This window comes from Boleophthalmus pectinirostris, unplaced genomic scaffold (assembly GCF_026225935.1).
Source record: "Boleophthalmus pectinirostris isolate CB_2022bp ecotype Guang Dong unplaced genomic scaffold, ASM2622593v1 HiC_scaffold_12, whole genome shotgun sequence".
In the NCBI taxonomy this organism is placed as follows: domain Eukaryota; kingdom Metazoa; phylum Chordata; class Actinopteri; order Gobiiformes; family Gobiidae; genus Boleophthalmus; species Boleophthalmus pectinirostris.
Window position 1 is genome coordinate 5,549,612 of NW_026571018.1, and position 19,163 is coordinate 5,568,774.

Consider the following 19,163-nt stretch of genomic DNA (forward strand, 5'->3'; position numbering starts at 1 on the left):
GGTGAGAGTCGCGCAATGTCGACGACAAGTCCCCACGTCCCTCCCCACGTACGGTGTCCTGGTTTTAACAAACGCAAATATGGTCACACTAACCTGTATTCCACTGAGTCATGTCTTTTAATCTGACAGAAATTGACTGCATCAGCGACACAAGAGCTGTAGTTTTATCTTCGCTTAGTTTATGCAAATTAGCGATGTGGTTTTAAGTTTTGTTTCTGTGAGAGTTGCGCAAAACTGAATTAAACACATTAAAATCTCAAACGGATTGATGTGGCTCTAGAGTGGTTACAGTTTATATGTCGTAAAGTTGAATTTATTTATGCAGATTAGTGCAGATAGTAATAATAATGATGATCATTTTAATATAAAAACGTTAATGATTAATCGATAATCGATCGTTAATTCTTCCGACGATCGATTAAGAAAATTTCATTGAATGCCCATCCCTAGTTAGGAGTGCACGTAGGTTTAGGGGTTAGTGTTAATTTAGAAGTTAGATCAATGAGTAAGGTGCATTCGTGGGGCACGGCATGTGCAGAGCTCAACGTGGCCAGGGTGCGGCGTGGCATGGGCATGGCATAGGCTCGAGCGAGGGCCGATCATTGCCGCTTGTGGCTATGTTTATTATTATTATTATTATTATTATTATTATTATTATTATTATTATTTAAAAGATGCCTAGGCCATGATGTTTAATAATGTGGACATTAACAACCATGCTAAATATCCAGTGTGTCTTATGGAATGTTGAGAGGAACCTCACATTCTATTGAGGTTCTGGGCCTGTTGATGGTAAAGAAATCCATTGATTTTGGTTGGATTTTTATATTTTTTTTCTGTGGAATGACTATACTGTTTGAAGAAAAGAATGGCATATTGGCTGATGTCAAAACTTGGGGGAATAGTTGATTGCCAATGAGGTAAAGATGAAAATATTGGAAAAAAGTGAAAAAACGCCTTATTTTTTGGCATTAAATTGAGCCAAAATCATGTAGAAATGTGTTTTTATGAATATTTTTTTCACTGAATGTTGTCACCACATGTGTTCTTTGCATCTGGAATGTATTTGTAGACAGCTTACCCAATCCACTGAGGATTTGAGGAAATTTTTCATTTTTCAAAATTTTCTATCACAAAATGAAGGTTACCTACACTAAAATGGCCACAGTTTTTTTTCGCGATATTTCCGGAAGAGCAGAGCCTCCAATTATTGGTCCTCAGGGTCACAGTTAACAAAAAAAAACACAAATAAAAAGTATGGCAGGCGATGTCAGGTTCAACCCATTTTCTAGAGCTTTTGAGACTTTGGCTCCCTGACTATACAAGACACTGACATAATACATGCATGCATGATGTAAAATGCATTTTAATAAAAGTAAATATATTACACTAATGTCAGATCAAAGGAATTCAAATCAGGACAAATGCAGCAAAATCTCTTAAAGAAGGGGACTGGGAAAATGTTTCAGCCTATACATTTATGTCTGTAGGCTAATTAGTGGCCTAAATAACGCAATAAAAGATGATTCACTCAGTCTTTATTATTGACATGTTTTCATGCATGTTGACACATAAAAACATATCCGAACACTTAATACTGATAGAAGCATTGATGTTTATTTAAACTCTGAGTTTTATCACACTGGACTGGGTCACCTGCAGTCACTCTCTCTGGAGCCTGTTCCATGTGTGCTCACAGGACCTGTGAGCAGGACACTCTGCTTCATAGCCGACTCTGGACGAGTGCTACAAAGTGGTCTTAGGGGAACTTGAGAAACACCTTATATGTGTACACTGCTAACCCCGAATCAAGCTAGCTACCTTCAAGGTCTATAGCTAAAAGGCCTATGAGCCTATGTTTTCATTTGTTATGCTAAAGTTCGTTGTGTTTATCCAATAGAGGCCCGTTGTACCCGGTTGGACCCCAATAGCGAGTTGAAACGCAAGCTGAAAGCCCAAGGACCTATATCACAACCTCTCTACAACAACCTTCCTTGATGGTCTGGTAGGAGCTGTTGCAGCCAGTCCACTCCCCACACTTAGACACCCTGTTTAAAACACACCTTTTTTTTTTGGAGTTTTGTACTCTTTATTTATTTATTCACATTTTTTACATTTACCTTAACAGGAGAGATGCTTGTACCAGGTTGTAGCACCAGTGCTAATTTCCACCTGTCGTCCCTGGGCAGATTCATTGATTGATTGTATTTAACTGACCTTGACTATCAACTGTTCTTCCTGGAGACCTGTGGAGCATGTTTTGGGTTGGTTTGGGCTTTATATCAATTGCTGCTACTCTTGTATTGTGTAACCTGAATTATCTATGTACATATTTTTACAAGTGCCCTTGGAAGTTGAAACTAATAGCCTAAAACTCAAGCTTGGTCATATTTTTTTCTGCAGATGTAAATATTGTAAATATTGTGTATATGTTGTTGGTTATTCCCTTTTTTCACTATCAATATACGGTTCCAGCCACTAAACTTAAATACCCAGTCTCTTGTGTAATTTTACTGGTCTCCCTTCTCTCAGAGAGCCGTGTCCTAATCTTCTGGTGTTAGCCCAGTCACCACATGTGACAAGGCCAAGGCCCGCGGGCCGCATTTTATATGGATTAAAAGGTATAATTTTTATTATGTTGCAATTCTGTGCAGCTACTACATTTCCCACAATGCGCCACGAAATGACTGCATCGTGCCACTAGAGTGGGGTGTTTCCCCTCTTGTGAGTCCCCAGCGTGTTCTGGCTGAGAAAACTCAACAAATCTCCCCGAAATGTCCAAGAAAAGAAAAGTGTATGTAGAAAGATGGTTATTTCATGAAAGATGGGAAAATGAATACATTTTTGTACTTCAAGGAGAAAAACCAGTATGTCTTTTATGTAACGAGACAATGTCCGTAATGAAGGAGTACATTTTAAATCGGCATTTTGACACAAAACATGGAACTAAGTATGCTGAATTTAGTCTCCAACAAAAACAATGAGCTGTCAAAGAATTAAAAAGAAAACTAAAATCGCAGCAGGATATGTTTTCAAGAGCTACAGCCAAGAACGATGCAGCGGTGAGAGCTTCATAGTGCCAGAGGAAATCGCTCGCGCTTCCAAATGCTTCTCTGAGGGTGCGTTTATAAAGCAGTGCATGCTGAAGGTGTGTGAGCAGGTATGTCCAGACCAGATACAGACTTTTAAAAATGTCAGTTTATCAAGAATCACCATTGCTGACCGAGTGAAAGAGCTAGCAGGGAATCTTACATCACAGATTATAAATGACGCACACAGTTTTCTGGCTTATTCATTAGCCACTAATGAAAGCACAGACAACACAGATACAGCACAGCTGTCCATTTTTGTACGAGGTGTAAAGGCAGATCTGTCTGTCACCGAGGAGCTGCTGGATATAGTTGCCATGCATGGGACAATAACAGGGAAGGAGATTTTTGAGGCGGTGGAGAAGTCCGTAACTAGCTGTAAATTACCATGGGAAAGACTGGTGGGGCTGACTACTGATGACGCTCCTGCAATGTGTGGTGAAAGACGAGGCTTGATTGGACTGGTAAAAGAGAAAATGCTACAAGAAAACTGTCCCACACCTCCGATAACCTATCATTGCATTATCCATCAAGAGGCTCTGTGTGGAAAGGTTCTGGAAATGGATGATATTATGGCCACTGTAATGAAAACAGTCAACTTTATCTGTGCGCGTGGCCTAAATCACCGCCAGTTTCAACACTTTTTACAAGAGATTGGTGCTAAAAATGGAGGTGTCTCATATCACACAGAAGTAAGGTGGCTCAGTCGAAGCGCTATCGTCCAGCGATTTTTTGACCTCAGAGAGCAAATTGCTCTTTTCATGCAAAGCAAAGGAAGAGTCTTGCACGAACTATCAGATCCAAAGTGGCTGTGCGATTTTGCCATGTTGTGTGATCTAACTAAGCATCTCACCCAACTGAATAAGAGACTGCCGGGATGCAAACAAGTCATCACGCAGATGTTCGACTCAATCTCAGTGTTCCAGCGGAAACTTCACCTCTGGAAGTCCCAACTAGAACAGGTTAATCTTGCCCACTTTCCTGTATGCAAGAGGATTTCAGCCTTATATTCAGTTTTTTCATGTGCTTGGTTGGCAACCAAAGTAACCCGATTAATTACTGAATTTGACCAACGCTTTTCTGACTTCAGAGTGCAGCAGCCAGAATCTGCCCTCTTTGCCAATTCCTTTAGTGCTGATGTTGACAGCACACGTCATCTTCAGATGGAGTTAAATGAGCTTCAGTGCGACAGTGGCCTGAGATCAAAGTTCCAGGATGTTGCACTCGAGGACTTTTACCGTCTGCTTCCCCCTGACATGATGCCACAGCTTTGACTTCATGCTGCCCATATTATGTCTATGTTTGGGAGCACCTATCTGTGTGAACACATGTTTTCTATCATGAATCTAAACAAGACCAAGCATAGATCACGCATCACTGATGACAACCTCCGTGCTGTTTTGAGGATTGCTACAGCACAAGACCTAAAACCAGATCTGGACATGCTGACCAAAGGGAAACAATGTTAGACATCCAGCCAGAAAACAAACAGGTGAGCATTTTGTGTTTTTAAATTAATATCTCTAGTTTAATGTTTGATTGTGTTGTGTTTTTATTTTCAGTTCATGATTACTGGACTGGACTTCAGAGGTGAGCAGCAATGATAATGTGACCAATATAGTGAGACTGACAATCTTTCTAAAAAAAATATATATATATAACAGTTTTTGAAGACTTCATGTTAGATTTGTTATGCAAGTTCTCAGTAGATCACCCTGAATGAGAAAGGTTCTGAGAGAAGTAAATTAAATACATTTGATAAGATTTGTTAATTTATTATTTGTTATCTGTTAAGTTTACTTAAAGTTTGGTCTGTTCCTGAAGGAGTAATGTGAATCTTAACTTTGTCAGTAGAGCAATACAAATAAATTCAATGTTATATAATATTTGAAACTTAAATAAATATTATGAAAAATCAATTACAGTCTCTCATTTGTAACATACCAATATTGCATATACAGAGTAGCTGTTACAGTCTTAAGTTTACAACCGGCCCATTGATAACAACCATGATCCAAATGTGGCCCTTGGTGAAAATGACTTTGACACCCCTGCCAGACACCAACCCAACCTCCCCCTTTCTCATTGCCATACACCACAGATATGCTACACTTACAGTCAATAGTCAAGCAACAAAAATGTGGTCAAGTTCCCCAACAGCTGATCTATTTTGAAGGTGTGATTGAGGGGTGACAATAGTACAAAGCATACTATGCAAATTTAAACTGACAAAAAAAAAAATATATTTTGTTATTTGTTTTTTTATTTGCAATGAAAACAGACAAAAAAGCACTCATCCTCCTGTTTTCATGGAAATGTCTGTCTTCCACAGTATGGCATAAAACTTCTCTATCTCCATGGAAAATTTTCTGAATTGTGGTTTTAACATTCTGTATCAATAGAGTCAATCATGCAGATGACATGCCACCTCCAGAAAGTTACATGTTGAACATAATAGTGCATTTACTCACTCCTTTGTGAAAAGGAACATCTACGTCCACTTTGATCATGAAAAATAAAATTACTAAAATAATTACATTTGTGATTTCATTAACAATCATTGTCTAATCAAGGTTATAATTAATCATTCCCAGCTACACAGATTGATATTTCATTGTTTCATAGTTTTGCTTTTTTTTTTTAAAAAAAAACATTAACTTTTGACTAAAGGTTTTTTATTTTTTTACATGAAGTGTGTCCATGGTCTCTGCAAGAGAGTCAGCCTTACGAGCTTGTTTACGGACAAAGGCCAGTCCGTTAGTAATAATGTGCTTAAGAGCAATGAGGAGGAGAGTGTCGATGTTGTCAACATGGTCTGTTTCTTCACTGTAGTTCTTCACACCCATGATGTTGTTCAGAGGAATCCCCACAGCTTTACTGAACTCTTCCATCTGCAGTGACAAAAGACATACTTTTATAAACTCCTCTTAGGGCGTTCACCCAAACGGCTTCAATATTGGTACACATTATCTCAAGGGGGGGCATCAAAAGTTATCAATATTTAGGGGTAGAACAAAAGGGAAAAAAACAAAACGTTTTTCAAAACTTTCTGAAATTTTGCACAAAATTCAGTTTTGGCATCCTGATCACAAAAGTCAATGACACCCATGCCATAAATCATCCAAACTTTAGTCATGGGTGCACGCACCGATCCTGAACAGATTGATATAAGAAATTTTTACAATGGGTGCAATAGCGCCCACTAGGCAATTTGTATGGAATGATAATGCTTTTTTTGTTGTTGTTGGTTAAATTAAAAAAGTACTAATGCTGTGAAGTCAGACGGTTTCCACGAAGTGAAACTGGCTGACGAATCAGGCTAGGGTTAGGTTAGGGGTTAGGGTCAGGTTAAGGGCAGGTTTTTCTTTTCCTAACCAACTCACCCATTTTTCACACAGTGAACAATGGTGAAAACTCACAAAACTTGGCTAACTATTAAAACTCATGCTTCTCTGCATTGTGGCTATTGCCATTTTCCGAAAATAAATAAAATGTCCCTCCAACGCCCCCAAACAAAAAGAATTGCATTAGAGTAATGGAAAAACACACAGAAATTGCACGTAGAATGATGAAATTTGAAGCAGATCATGACAAGACAAGTTGCTCCACCAGGGGTCAGCAATATTATATTAAACTGTGCAAAGCATTTTCTGTAAACGTCGTACTTTCACAAACTCCTCATAAGGCAGTCGCCTGAACTCATATTTGGTACACATCATCTCAAGGGTGGGGCATCAAAGTTTATCCACATTTTTGACACAGGTCCCCCAATTTACACCAAAGCAGTAACAGAGTTTAAGTGCAGCAGCACAGCACACGCACAGGTATCACTTTCTATTGTAACCGGTTGGACAATTTACACCAACAGTGTCATACGAGCGTCCAGTGGCTGTCATTACACTATGTGCCGCTCAAATTAGGTTGGACTTCAAATTTTTCAGTCTCAACAGAGCATCTCCAGGCTTTTTAACAGGGGAAAGAAAGAAAATTAAGCACATGGTGTCAAAATAAACTTCTGATGTCCTTTCAAAATACATTCTCTAAACCACTTACAGTCGCGTAAACACCGTGCGTCGCATCAGAAGCTCGGAGAATGACTTGTTATGGGCTACGGAAAGTTTACAGCCGTGGCAGACAAATATAAAACACTTTAGGACATCAGACAGCAACTTTACAAGAACAACTTCTGAGGGAAAAGATGCATGGTGCAGACAATAAAAAATGAAATGGTGAGTAGCTTCATTAATGCGAGCACCGCAGATATGGCTTGTAATCACTGCAAAGCATTGTCCCTCTCATGGCCGCAAGAAGCGGTGGTGCTAGTGGTGAAAGGAAGATAAAAAAATATATAATAATAATGATAATTAAATACATTTGCCCAATTTATGCAATCTTTATGAATATTTTGGGAAGTGATTTTGACACACGTATGCTATCATGTGTATCTCAATTTTAATTATTTTTTTTTTACTTTTAGGCCTAAACATGCAGGTTTACAAAAGTTTCGTCAGGTTTCCTGCTTGCTTGCTTCACACAACCCCTGTTAAAAATTACTTTTTCTTTCTTGTTGTCAACTTTAGTTTTGTGATTTTTTTTTCTTTTTTCCAGTTAATATCTACTTTTTGGCTACTTGTCCAATTATTCTGCTATAGTGCATAACTCCTCATTAGAAAAAGTGCTCCTTCAGCTGCTTTTTTCTAGCCTATACCCACCTTGGTCTTCAGATATTTGCTCCGGTAGATGTTCTTGAGGTCTTTGCATATTTCAGGGCAGGCTTTGTCGATGTGCGTTCCAATAGCTAACTGAGGAATTCCTGGAAACATCCAGAGTGACCATCAGCCATTTAGTAATATGAAACTGAAGTCCAATATATTTAGAGCTAATATACATGAAAAGTTCCATCTTACCCAGATCTCTGGCAGTTTCCCTGACCTCCTTCATTTTGTCGATCACTGAGGGATCAATTTCAAGGCAGTTTGCAGAAAGCATAAGGACCAGGACATGCACTTTGTCATCAATTTTAGGGTTTGGGTTGTAATATTGATTGTCCTCCTGGATTTGAGCCACTGGATTGAACTGGATTGAACAGTGCACACAAACATAACACTTATATCATAACTGAATTGGGAGAATCATTACTTATTGATTAACAAGATTAACTGTTTACATTTTACTATGTTGTAATGGTTTTCCCCTACCATTAACAAAACAATGTCTGAGCACATCTGGTGTTTGCTAGGATTTATCATAAAGGAACACTGATTTATAATAAATAATTAACAAATCTACTCTGAAGTAAGAGCAACAACAGAGCTCTAACTGACAAAAAAAAATGCAAATTTTTGCCCAAACCCACAAAATGAATGTGGACAGTAACATTGTGCTTAAGGGTTTGTGAGCAATAGGAACAAGTTGAACAGATTTAAATGCCTACTACTAGGGGTGTGCCAAAAATCAAAAGATCCATAAATCAATCGATCACGATTAAAACTTTGGCTGATCTCAAATGATAAGGCCAGTGCATTTGAATTGATAGGTCTACAGCCAATCCTTTGGCAATGATGCTGAAGAGGTAAAAGCTCTCAGTCAGGGCCACAGTCTTTTTATGTCAGATGTCCTCAAGTTTCACAAGTTTTGACTTAAATCTGCATAATTTGAGTAAAAGTCAAAGCCTCTGCCTCTGTGTGTGGTGCTGTCTGCCCCTCTCCCCCTCCCTCTCTGATCCAGTCGCAGCTCCTCACTTTCTCTCCTCTGATGCTTCTTATCATTAAAATCCAAGTTACAGAAAATAAATGACTATTTTCTCACCGTTTATGAATGAAACTTCAGACCTCATTTAGTGCACAGACAGCATGTGTTTCTGTAGCTAGCTGTAATGTGTGTGACTGCGTTTCTGTTGCTTGTGCTAGAGACAGATGTAGAGTTGGGAAGGTTACTTTTAAAATGTATTCCCCTACAGATTACAGACCCCAAAATGTAGTTTGTAACATAATCCATTACGTTACTTAAGGTGAGTAACGTAATCTGAATACTTTAGATTACTTGATATTGTCATGCTTTTTAAAAACTATATGAATGTAGAAACCACATCCTGAAAATTCATGTTTATTCTCTTCAAATTGTCTGTTGACCCCAAGTCCCCATGAACAGGCAGTTGTTTGCTGTAGAGAAGCAAAAACTAGAATCTTAACATGAGATGGTTTGTCTGCTAAAAGAAAATAAAAAGCTCAGTTTTTATTTAACCAGATTAAAAATATTATTGATAGAGAAATGCTTTATATGAGATCACTGCTGCCTTAAAGTATGTCCACCTACTGTTAGTGTCATATTGCTTAGTCCTGGTTTTAGACTTTGTTTTAGTCCTAGTTTAGTCCTGGTTTAGTCCTGGTTTAGTCCTGGTTTAGTCCTGGTTTAGTCCTGGTTTAGACCTGCTTTTAGACCTGCTTTTAGACCTGTTTTAGCCCAGAATGTGAAAACAGGAAAATACTGCCATGTAATCAATTTATTTCAACAAAGTAACTGTAATCCAAACTCATTGAAACAGTAACTGTAACTGAATACATTTAACTTCTTGGGTTCTTTTTAAAGACAATGCAGTAAAGTGTGTTTACCTTGTTGACATGTTTCGGCTGCTGCTGTTGCATCTTCAGAACTGTCACCGGTGTTGGTGGTGACGTGTCGTATATCAGCTGTTGTTACTTCCTGTAGGCGTGGTCAGCCTGATGGACCTGCAGGTGGCTCAGACTGACCACGCCTCCCGTCGCCCGGTGTCTCTGGAGGAGGGTGTCCCAGGTGTGTGAAAGGAGGAACGCGCCGTCATCAGGGTTAATGCTGTCCGTGCCTTGTTTTCAGATTTCAATGGCCTCCTTGATCCAGCGTTTGAACTTGTTGTTTTCCGATCCGATGACCCGAGCCCCGACCCGATCCATAATGTGATTGTTCCTTTTACAGTGTCTGATATGGCGGATTTTAGGTTTTCCTGTTCTGCTTTGTCTTTTTGTGTTCTGGTGAGTCTCCCTGACGTTTCCTTTTCGCATTCCTTTTGGTGTTCCTTTTTTCGGATGTGAAATGCCCGGCCTGTTTCCCCTATGTATGATTTGTCGCATGATTTGCATTGAATTTCGTAGATGGCGTTGCATTTTTGTTCTTGTGGGATTTTGTCCTTGGGGTGTACGAGTAGTTGGCGGAGTTTTGTGTCTGGTTTTACTCCAGTGCTTATGTTGTTTTTTTCATGGCTCTGGATGGGTTCGGTTATTCCTCTGATGTTCGGTAGTGTGACTATGTTCTTGTGGTCCTGCTGCCCTGTGTTGGATTGTTGTGTTTTTTTCCGGGGTTTGTTGGTTTTATTGATAACTTGTTGTCTGCCTTTGTTTATGGCCCAGCTGGGATATTGACATTGTTTGAGTGGTTGTATGATGTGTCTCTCCTCTTCCTCCCTGTCGGTCTGTGATGAGTGTGGCCCGTTCGAATAATGTTCTTACTACTGAAAGTTTGTGTGCAGTGGGGTGTTCGGATGTCCAGAGTAGATATTGGTCAGTGTGTGTGGGTTTCCGGTATATTGTGATTTTAATGCTGCCGTCTGCGATGTGGTGGATTTTAATGTCCAGAAAAGATATGGCTCCGTCTTTCTCCTCCTCGTGTGTGAATTGAATGTTTCCTGTGTCGTCTTTGTGTGTGAAGATGGTCCGTGAGTTCTTGCGTGTGTCCTTGCTGTATTTTTTCTAGGATGTCATCTACGTAACGTTTCCAAAATGTTAACCGGCATTGTGGTGGTGCGGTGTTGAAAGCTTTCTGTTCCAAGTCCTCCATGAAAAAACTGCTCATTATTGCGGATAGTGGATCTCCCATTGCCTCTTTCTGTCGGTAAATGGTGCTATTGTATTGGAAGTATGTTGATTTGGCCACGAAACGTAATAATTGTGTAATGAACACCGGGCGACGGGAGGCGTGGTCAGTCTGAGCAACCTGCCAGGTCCATCAGGGTGACCACGCCTACAGGAAGTAACAACAGCTGATATGACACGTCAACACCAACACCGGTGACAGTTCTGAAGATGGCTCACAGCTAGCAGCCGAAACATGTCAACAAGGTAAATACGCTTTACTGCATTGTCTAAAAAGAACCCAAGAAGTTAAAGTATATAAGACGACAAAATGAACATCTTTTGCTGTAACTGAATACAGTTACTCATAATTTGTACTCTGATTACGTAACTCTGGTACATGTAATCTGTTACTCCCCAACACTACAGATGAATTTAGGTGTAATATATTGTACATACTCATTCCATTATGTGAGAATCAGTCATATCAACAGGAAATAAAAACTGTTGTGACCCTGACACATTTATGTCTGAAGTCTACATGTCTATGTTTTTAATAAGCTAGAAGAAGAATAAATCAAAATCAAGATTGATCAATACTGAGAAAAAAAAAAAAATCTTGATTCTTTTTTTCAATATCGCTCAGCCCTACCAACCATCTAAATACACACATATTTTTTTAAAAGCCATAATATTGATTTAAGATTACTTCGTAGAAATGGGTTCCATACATCTTTGAAAGCTCTTTACAATAACAATTTATATTCCACAAGAAGAAGGTGGAGGAGTTACCGTGTATCCGTCCTTCACATGTCCCTTCATGACCAGTTTGATGTCTTCAGGACGAATGCCTTCACTGGCTCCAGACTCCATCCCCATTATGTCATTGAAGACAAAAGGGTAGGTCTCATCAGAGTCAAATTCATCTTTGTAAATGCGGTGAGTTTCGTACTGAAGAAGACAAATAGATAAGGTTAAGTTGTGCCATCATTAACTCAAAACAATAGAAAACTAACTCTGGAACCTTGACAGTGAAGCTTTGTGAGGAGGCTGAATCACTGGTGTTGGCTGCAGCCTCATTACATAGAGTTTCACCCAAAGCACTGGTCACTGAGTTGATGAAGCTGGACTTCCCAGCTCCGACCGGACCGTACACCAGGACACGCAGATGTTTCTCTCCGTGCCTTGGTTTGTACTTATTTATCATCTTCAGATGTTCCTCCTTGCCCTCGATTCTGGGAAAATCATTCAAACACAAATTGTTATGGTATTCAGTCTATGCCAGGGGTGTGAAATGCAATGACCCTCATTTACTGACATTGTAGAGAAAAGTTGCATATTTTTATGGGTATATTTTTGCATGCATACAGCAGAGGGCGCATGGTTGGTGATGTAAACACTAGGAAGGCTTGGTTTTTATTATTATATGAAAATATTATTAGTAGGATATTATTGCTAAAAGAATGAAGAACAGTGTGTGTCACAAATTCTGCAATAGCCCATAAGGTAACTGGGTTTATTTTCATGCATGTTTTTGCTTCGTTTATACTGGGATTAACACTTATTAAACAGAGAGCTGCATCTGGACATAATATGAACTCAGCTTTTGTTTTGTTAAAAAAAACAAAAACAAAACACAAACAAACAAAAAATCCAAAACACTTTCCAACATCTAGCACAGCTGTATTTGCCAATAAATAGTGTGGTAATTTACATTTTTGCTGATTTATTCCCTGGATTGTTCATCTGGAGTTTTGGGGTGTTGTATTGAATGAATGGGAGTCTCTGCAGTGTTAGCTTCATGCTGTTGTCCAAATGCATCAGTGTTCGTGTAATCTGTATTTCCTCTGTCATATGTTTAAATCCCAGTTCATTTTAAAGCCAGTGCAGACTGTCCTGGCGTGTTTAATAAGCAGGAATCAGATACACTTGTAAGTAATGCTACAACACCAGTGCTAACCTCCTCTGGCTTCTGCCTCTTACAGTAAAAGTTCATCACACTCTTCTTCTACTCTTCTTGTGCACATATTCCTTTCAGCTGGTGTCAGGTGTAATGTGAGGCTGTCCCTGTGTCCTGTGGAGTTTGTCTTTGTGGTGGGACTCTGGGGCAGAGTGGGGGTTTAGGAGATCACACCAAGCTGCTCAGTTGTGTACTTTAAAATGCAGAAAAAAAAAAAAATATATATATATATATATATATAAAACTAACAGATTAAGATGTGTCTTTTTGTGATGTATGTTATTAATAGTCAACATGTATGTAATATTTAAACTAGGGCCGGGCACGTTAACGTGTTAATTTTGCGTTAACTAATTAATTAATTATCGCAGACAATTATTTTAACACTGTTAACACAGTTTTTATTATTTATTTACTTTTTTATTGTAAACGTCTGTTGCTCACTGGCTTTTATTTTGAAAAAGTCCACTGCGAGTGTTTCTTTAAGTTTGATGTCTTTTCTTTACACTTTTTCCCTTTTTTCTGACCACGTGACATGCAACGTGTCTGATTAATTGCACTCAAACTCATGCGATTAATATTTTTTATTTTTGCCCAGCCCTAATTTAAACATTAATAATGCAGAACTATCTCAAATTTTTATGTTTCATTATCTTATAAATTTGCATGTGTGGTGGCACGAGTGGTTAACAATTTGGATGTTATAAATTTTATGATAAATTGTTGCAACGACGCCAACCCCAAATCTAGTTTGGGGAAAAAGGTCTAAATGTAAGGCACACAGGTAAGCATATCAATGAGAGGAAGAGAGCCAGGTTCCATCATTTACACAATCTATTTTTTTTTTTTCTATTTTAAAAGTTTTAACTTGCTAACAAGTAGCTACATAAGCAAAACAGTAAAACACGACAGTGTGTCCCACTGTTACGGTGGTGTATTGCTCTCACTCCCCAAAAAATATTTCGGCTCAGTATCAGGTAATTACGTGAAAAGTTTCACGTTATAACGTAATATTTTTCACGTTATAACGTGAAATTATCACGTTATTACGTGATATGAAATTCATCACGTCATTACATGATGTGGTATTTTCACGTTATAACGTGAAATTATCACGTTAATACGTGATATGAAATTATCGCGTTATTTCGTGATATAAGGACCCTGATAGCATCAGGATCCGCAGCAGATCCGCTTTCGGTCCCCCAAATTCGCCCCACAGTCAGTCCGCTTTGAGGATCGGCTGTTCTATCAATGAGGATCCGCGGCTAAACCGGTTCAGATTTGCTTTGCGGACGCGTCATTGACTCATCAGCTGTTAGCGGGACCTGAGTGGAAAGGAGGAGCACTCACCTGTTGTCCGCGGATTTAACTGTAAGCAATAGTTTAAAAGTTAATTGTATTAGTCATCATTAATGTACATAACGTTAACGTTACATTGTGATGTCTGTACGTCTGTGATGTGATTGTGTGTTTTATCAGTTTTGATGAGTGCAGTAGCAGTAAAGTTAGCGACAGTAGCAGCTAACGTGATGAAGCGAGGTTGGGTGTCGAGATAACTCCATCTCTTGTGGTAAATCCCAATCTAAATACTATTTTTATATAACGCTACTTATATTCATATATGTTTTTACGATCACGGAGTTATAACTCTGCTCTGTGATCATTAGTTGTTTGTAACGGGCTCGGTTCTGGCTGGGCGCCGCTCTTGAAGCTCTCCCCTCGGCTGTGGAGCAACTGTGGCACCGGTGTCTGAACTGGTTGTGTTTTTAACCACAGATATTTATTATTTGTGCAGTGTGTTGACTCTTAAGACTAAAGTGCAATCATGTTGGTGCGTTAACACAATAATGTAAGGCATAACTTTTAACAACAGATAACATTAGCTAACCAACCAAAACTTATATTCTTTGCCCCAGATGACAGCTCTTCTGCTGAGTGTCCCCAAAAGGAGCCCCTGCAGACTGATCAGAAGTAAGTACTTTTCATGGTTTCTGTGACAGTGAGGATTTAGTTTAGAGCCAGATCTGATTTTGTCTCCAACTTCCTGTTATGGGACTTGAGACGGTGCTTCAGGCTTTCAGTGTAAGATCTAACATCTTGTCATGGACACTAATGTGTCACATCTTAATTGCACTGATACTGACCGTGAGCACCATCATAAATTGCTTATTGTGTTTTAAATGTTGTGGTAAAAGTATAGATGGTTTTCGATCGAGAAAAATGCCCGGATGTAAACACTGAAGTCGGCCATGTTTGTGGGCAGCCGTGAATTGCGGTAATGAGCTATTTGCACTTGACTGGGACATATTTGTATTTATTTATTGTTTTTATATAAAAATGGTGAACAGTTGTATTTCGCTGTCACAATAGATTTAGTAAAGATGGCAAGTCGTATTACTCAATTCCAGCTGTTATAAAAAATCAAGGTGACAAAACTAAAGAACTAAGTGAACGGAGACGTGCACAGTGGATTTCACGTTTAAACAGGGCAGATTTCAAGCCTTCAAAATACACAAGAATCTGGTCGGATCACTTCAGAAGTGGTAAGTTAAATATTATTTTAAGAATTTGTGGCTCTTAAGTAGAAACAATAGAGCAATTGCTAATTAGCATAGCATAATAGTGCTAGCGACTGCATTTCAAGCAGTATACCAAAGTAACTTAATTGAAATTGTGAACTGGAAACACTTTAACAGTAATTATTTTTATTGCTAAGCATAACTGCATGCAAATAACATGTATTTTGTTAAACAATTACAGGAAAGCCTGCAAGTCTTTATGATGAAACACATCCTGATTGGTCTCCATCGGTCTTCATGGGATACAGGACAGCAACAACCACAGATGAGCGCTACAAACGTCTCAAAGCCCAGAAAGTTAAAGTTGTCACCGCAGAATGTGCTCAGACACCGCTCAGTTTAGCAGAAATTGATGAGACAGAGACTGCACCACATCAGTCTGAAATGGAGCCAACTGAAAGCGAGCCGTTACAGCCAGTCTGCAAATTTTATCTCCTGGGCAGTTTAGAAGGCAATGAGATGTGTCCAGAAGATAAGGCTGCGTCTGTCAAACGTAATGCAATAGCAAATCAAGAAATTAACCGACTACTGTTTGAGAATCTGGAACTTAAATTGCAAATTTCCAAAATGGAAATTAATGAGGCCACATTCAAAGATAATGATGATAAGGTGAAATTTTACACGGGCCTCCCAAATTATATGATGCTCATGTCATTGTTCTCATGTGTGAAAGACCACATCAAAGATCCTGTCAGGTCAAAGCTGAACCCATTCCAAAAGTTTATTTTGGTGCTCATGAAACTGAGACTGAATCTTCATGTTCAGGACATTGGTTATCGGTTCAACATTTCACCATCAACAGCCTCCAAAACTTTCACAGTAGTAGTAGATAAGATGTACTGGCGGATGAAGAGGATCATTCAATGGCCAAAGAGAGACCAGCTTCGCCTGACAATGCCAATGGAATTTGCATTTGGTCTAAAATGTGCTGTTTTCATTGACTGCTTTGAAATTTTCATTGAACGCCCCTCCTGCCTGGAGGAAAGAGCTGGAACATGGTACTCCTATAAACATCACAACACAGTCAAGATTCTCATTGGCATTACACCTCAGGGTTCAATCTCGTTCTTGTCAGAATGCTGGGGTGGTCGTGCTAGCGACAAACACATTACAGAAAACTGTGGACTTCTGGACAAGTTGATTCCGGGTGGTATGATTCTGGCCGATAGAGGTTTTGACATTCAGGATGTGGTCGGTGCTTGTGGTGCGGAGGCCAAAATTCCAGCATTTACAAAAGGCAAGTCACAACTATCACCGCTACAACTTGAGACCACCAGGAAGATCGCGCACCTGCGAATTCATATGGAACGTGTGATAGGACTGTTGAGGAACAAGTACACTATTTTGCAAGCCACTCTGCCGATAGACTATTTGACATGTGATGAAGGTGAAGTGCCAACTGTTGAGAAAATACTGATTGTTTGTGCTGCTCTGATCAACTTAAATAATTCTGTAATTCCTTTCAACTAGATTGTTTTGAAGTGGGCTAGGTACTCAGAAAGGTCGTTCTATGTGTCATTAAACGTTATAGTAAGGTTCCAACTATGAAAATGTATTTAGTTACAGAATACTGAATACTTGCATTAAAATGTATTTTGTATTGTATTCCTGTACTTGGCCAAATCAGAGTACTGTATTCCGAATAGTTTCATGTTAAATTACATTATACTTAGACTTTAAAAAAAAAATGACATGAGATTAAATGACCTTTTCATTTTTGGTTCACAGTTTACTATGCAGTTATTTATTATGTTTTTGTATTATGTTTTTTTACAGAGAGAATGTACAGAGAGAATGATCAAACAGTATTGTGAAAATCCAATGAAAAGCCTTGTGAAAAGCCTATGCCTTCAGTCCAAACTAAACTAAACACACCAATCTCTACATCAAACCAAGTAGAGTAAACACACCAGTAAACGTGAAATATAAAACATGCATAACTAATCCATTTCAATGCAATGCTTTGCTGCAACTCAATGTCTTATTTACAAACCAACAAATGCAAAAGTAGTGTAATTTGCAAGAAATTTAAACCAAACTGAATATCACTGCATTTAGAAAACATTTAAAGGTAATTACGTGATACTGAGCCGAAATATTTTTTGCGGAGTGAGAGCAATACACCACCGTACACTGTCGTGTTTTACAGGTAAAAAATGTTGAAACAAAACAGACCGAAGCTCCAAAACCAGAAACAAAACAGCGCTGAAACAAAACAGCAGAGGCGGTGGGTTCACACCGCTGCAGGCCCCCGCTGACACCGTGGTTGGAAGTGACAGTGCGCAATCCAAGGCTGAATCAAAGACAACTTTACGCAGAACTACTGCGTCCAGACGTGGTCCAAACAACGTGGACCGGCACGCACTGCCGCCACGGTTTGGGGGACACAGTGGCGCACAGCACATTAGAGCGAGGGACTCACTCGGCTCACCCATGGAACTGTCAGAAGAGAGGAAAGCGCACCCTAGCTGCTCCGTGATTCAGGGGAGCGAGGGACTGATGCGGTGCCAAGCACCGGCCAAGCAGCGGCACTGAGCTGAAGGACAGAGCGGCCACTAGGAGAGGCCTGGAAGAGCGGGTGAGCAAAAGTGGGAATGATGAAGAAGGGAGCGCTTAAATAGTCCACCAGCGCAGTGCCATGGAACGACAGGTAAGAGCACTCGCCGCCTAGACCCTCAAAGCCGTTCTTGCCACACATAATTGATTGGGAGGGCGGTGCCTTCATCGCCTCTTATGGACCAGCCACCACTGCTGTGCACAGAGCTCTGATCCTCTGATCCTGCCGTACGCACAGGCAGCGAGTGACGTGTGGAGGGAGGAAACCAGCTTCACCCTAAAATATTCATGTTTGAATTGGCCTCATCTCCAGGATTAACAGCATAAAGATGTGTATGACAAAATGCTGCATTTATCTAAAGAGGAAATAATTCAAATATAACATAAAATATTGCTGCAAGTGACAATGATTGACCCTCACGTGTGCCTACCAGGCCCAGTGTAAGTCCAGCTTTAGAGATGTCACTGCATCTGAATTTTCCCATGTCCATTACAGTTAGCATACGTGCAAACTGCTTAGTAGTTAATTAATGTTAATTTAAGGATAGAAGCATGATTTGAAACCTAGATTTTGATGTTGCACTTAAGGAATTGGAACAAAGACTATAAAATACAGTAGCTATAACTGAGTAATAGCCAATGATGCACGTCTGTGCAGAAGAAGCTGGAGAGGTGCTAGACATATATTCACAATGGATTTTAGAGCATCTGCAAAGATTTAAAACAAATTATCCCTGTTTTTGTCTGACAAATCGCATACAGTTTTGTAATTAGCTTGTAATAAAACAAACAGTTCCTTACCCCCAGTTGACTGGCCTCCAGGGTTCGTCAAACACTGAGGATGTAAATTGTAGAGTTATACACATGTTAAAATGAAACTGTATGAGCCATGCATTAATAGTTCTGTTAATCTTTATACCATGGTCAGTGAAAATTCCAGTGGTTAATGGCCATGCATTGATTGTGCATAGCACACAAGTAGAAGCAACAGATAAATCATTGTTCTATAGACAGATTATTTGGCAACACAGTGGATATGTGTGCAGCCTGAGTGCAGAAAGCACCGCTGTCTGTGCAGTTAACATGAAGTTGCAGCGTTAGCTAGTGATGTTGTCAGCACTAAAAGCATTTATTACCATGTGCTAATTTAACA

The 19,163-nt window shown here is 39.4% G+C and overlaps 1 protein-coding gene and 1 pseudogene across 1 annotated transcript; one reads left to right on the top strand and one right to left on the bottom strand.

Annotated features, from left to right (window-relative positions):
• The first annotated feature begins 2,774 nt into the window (after positions 1-2,774).
• LOC110165178 (general transcription factor II-I repeat domain-containing protein 2B-like) lies at positions 2,775-4,558 on the top strand (annotated as a pseudogene).
• Positions 4,559-5,736: 1,178 nt separating this feature from the next.
• LOC110165169 (interferon-induced protein 44-like) lies at positions 5,737-12,294 on the bottom strand. The gene is made up of 6 exons (XM_020930341.2): positions 12,281-12,294; positions 11,937-12,147; positions 11,705-11,863; positions 7,997-8,165; positions 7,802-7,902; positions 5,737-5,980 (listed from the first exon to the last, which is right to left on the bottom strand). Exons 1-6 carry the CDS (start codon positions 12,292-12,294, stop codon positions 5,765-5,767), a joined length of 870 nt encoding a protein of 289 aa, XP_020786000.2. The 3' UTR covers positions 5,737-5,764.
• Between the last annotated feature and the right edge of the window lie 6,869 nt (positions 12,295-19,163).

What these genes read in the sequence shown, in the direction of transcription:
- LOC110165169 (XM_020930341.2), bottom strand. An exon ending in GGAAACTGCCAGAGATCTGG is followed by an intron (nt 7,903 to 7,996) that starts GTAAGATGGAAC and finishes GGATGTTTCCAG; the next exon opens with GAATTCCTCAGTTAGCTATT. An exon ending in GCAAATATCTGAAGACCAAG is followed by an intron (nt 5,981 to 7,801) that starts GTGGGTATAGGC and finishes TTGTCACTGCAG; the next exon opens with ATGGAAGAGTTCAGTAAAGC.